Source organism: Apis dorsata, unplaced genomic scaffold, assembly GCF_000469605.1.
Source record: "Apis dorsata unplaced genomic scaffold, Apis dorsata 1.3 scaffold_73, whole genome shotgun sequence".
NCBI lineage: Eukaryota > Metazoa > Arthropoda > Insecta > Hymenoptera > Apidae > Apis > Apis dorsata.
Genome location: NW_006263371.1, coordinates 913,539 through 914,549, shown reverse-complemented (window position 1 = coordinate 914,549; position 1,011 = coordinate 913,539). Strand labels below are relative to the sequence as shown.

Below are 1,011 nucleotides of genomic sequence, written 5' to 3'. Positions count from 1 at the left end.
CTTTTTTTTTTTTTTTTTCATTTAGGAAATTTCAGAAAAAGAGAACAGTGGGCTTCCGGTAATGGTATACGCATACGGTGGAAAATTCTCCACCGGTAACGCTAGCAGCTACAAATTTCCACCAGATTATATAATGGATCAGGATGTAATCTTGGTTGTGATGAATTATCGTTTAAATCTTTTAGGTAATAATTTTGCGACTTATTAATGCTATTGAAAATCGTCTGAATGAAATTTAAAAATTTTATCAATGTGCAAATTTACACAAGTTCAAATAGTAGAAGTTTCAAAATTAAATTAGAAAATATTTAAGAAAAAAAAATAATACAATTTTCCAATTTAAATAGGCATCCACTGCTTTTCTGAATGAAATTTAAAAATTTCATCGATGTGCAAATTTACACACGTGCAAATAGTAAAAGTTTCAAAATTAAATTAGAAAGTAAAAAATAAAAATTAACAATTTTTATGATCCAAAATCTCCAATTTCCCCGCTGCTTTTTAACTGTTCTAATCCATCTGTTTATAATCCAATTTCTCAATTTTTCAATTTCCAATGATGTTCTGGATACTCGATACCGCACTCCCAAATTTTCTAATTCTCAATTTCCCAATACGTTATCCGATACTTGAAATTTTTAATATTCCAATTTCTCACAACCCCTAACCTCCAATTTTCCAATATAAAAATATCCAATTTCCCAATTATCTAGCCTCAAAAACTTCCAATTTCTTCAACATTCAAATAACCTTAACTCTTCAACCCTTTAATTCATTCCAATTCAATTTCAATTGGATACATCTTCCATCGTTTTCAACATCCTCAAAATTCAAACAACCTTGTTTTTTCCAATTTTTCATTCTGAAATTTTTATTTCTCCCTCTGGATCTGAAAATCTGAAGGATTCTTCAGCACAGCCAGCAGAGCCAGCCCAGGCAACTACGGTCTAAAAGACATCGTGCAGGCGTTGCGTTGGATCCAGGAAAACATCCGCTCGTTCGATGGGAATC

The 1,011-nt window shown here is 31.6% G+C and overlaps 2 protein-coding genes across 6 annotated transcripts in view; one reads left to right on the top strand and one right to left on the bottom strand.

The window, feature by feature from the left end:
* LOC102680558 (polypyrimidine tract-binding protein 2) overlaps positions 1–1,011 on the bottom strand; it is a 503,794-nt gene that overhangs the window by 417,012 nt on the left and 85,771 nt on the right. The window lies entirely within an intron of this gene.
* The window catches only part of LOC116186898 (juvenile hormone esterase-like), a 7,521-nt gene that overhangs the window by 1,692 nt on the left and 4,818 nt on the right, over positions 1–1,011 (top strand). Inside the window, exons 3-4 of the mRNA XM_031515487.1 lie at positions 26–185; positions 904–1,011. Of these exons, the coding sequence (XP_031371347.1) occupies positions 26–185; positions 904–1,011 (268 nt within the window). The remainder of the gene's footprint in view (positions 1–25; positions 186–903) is intronic.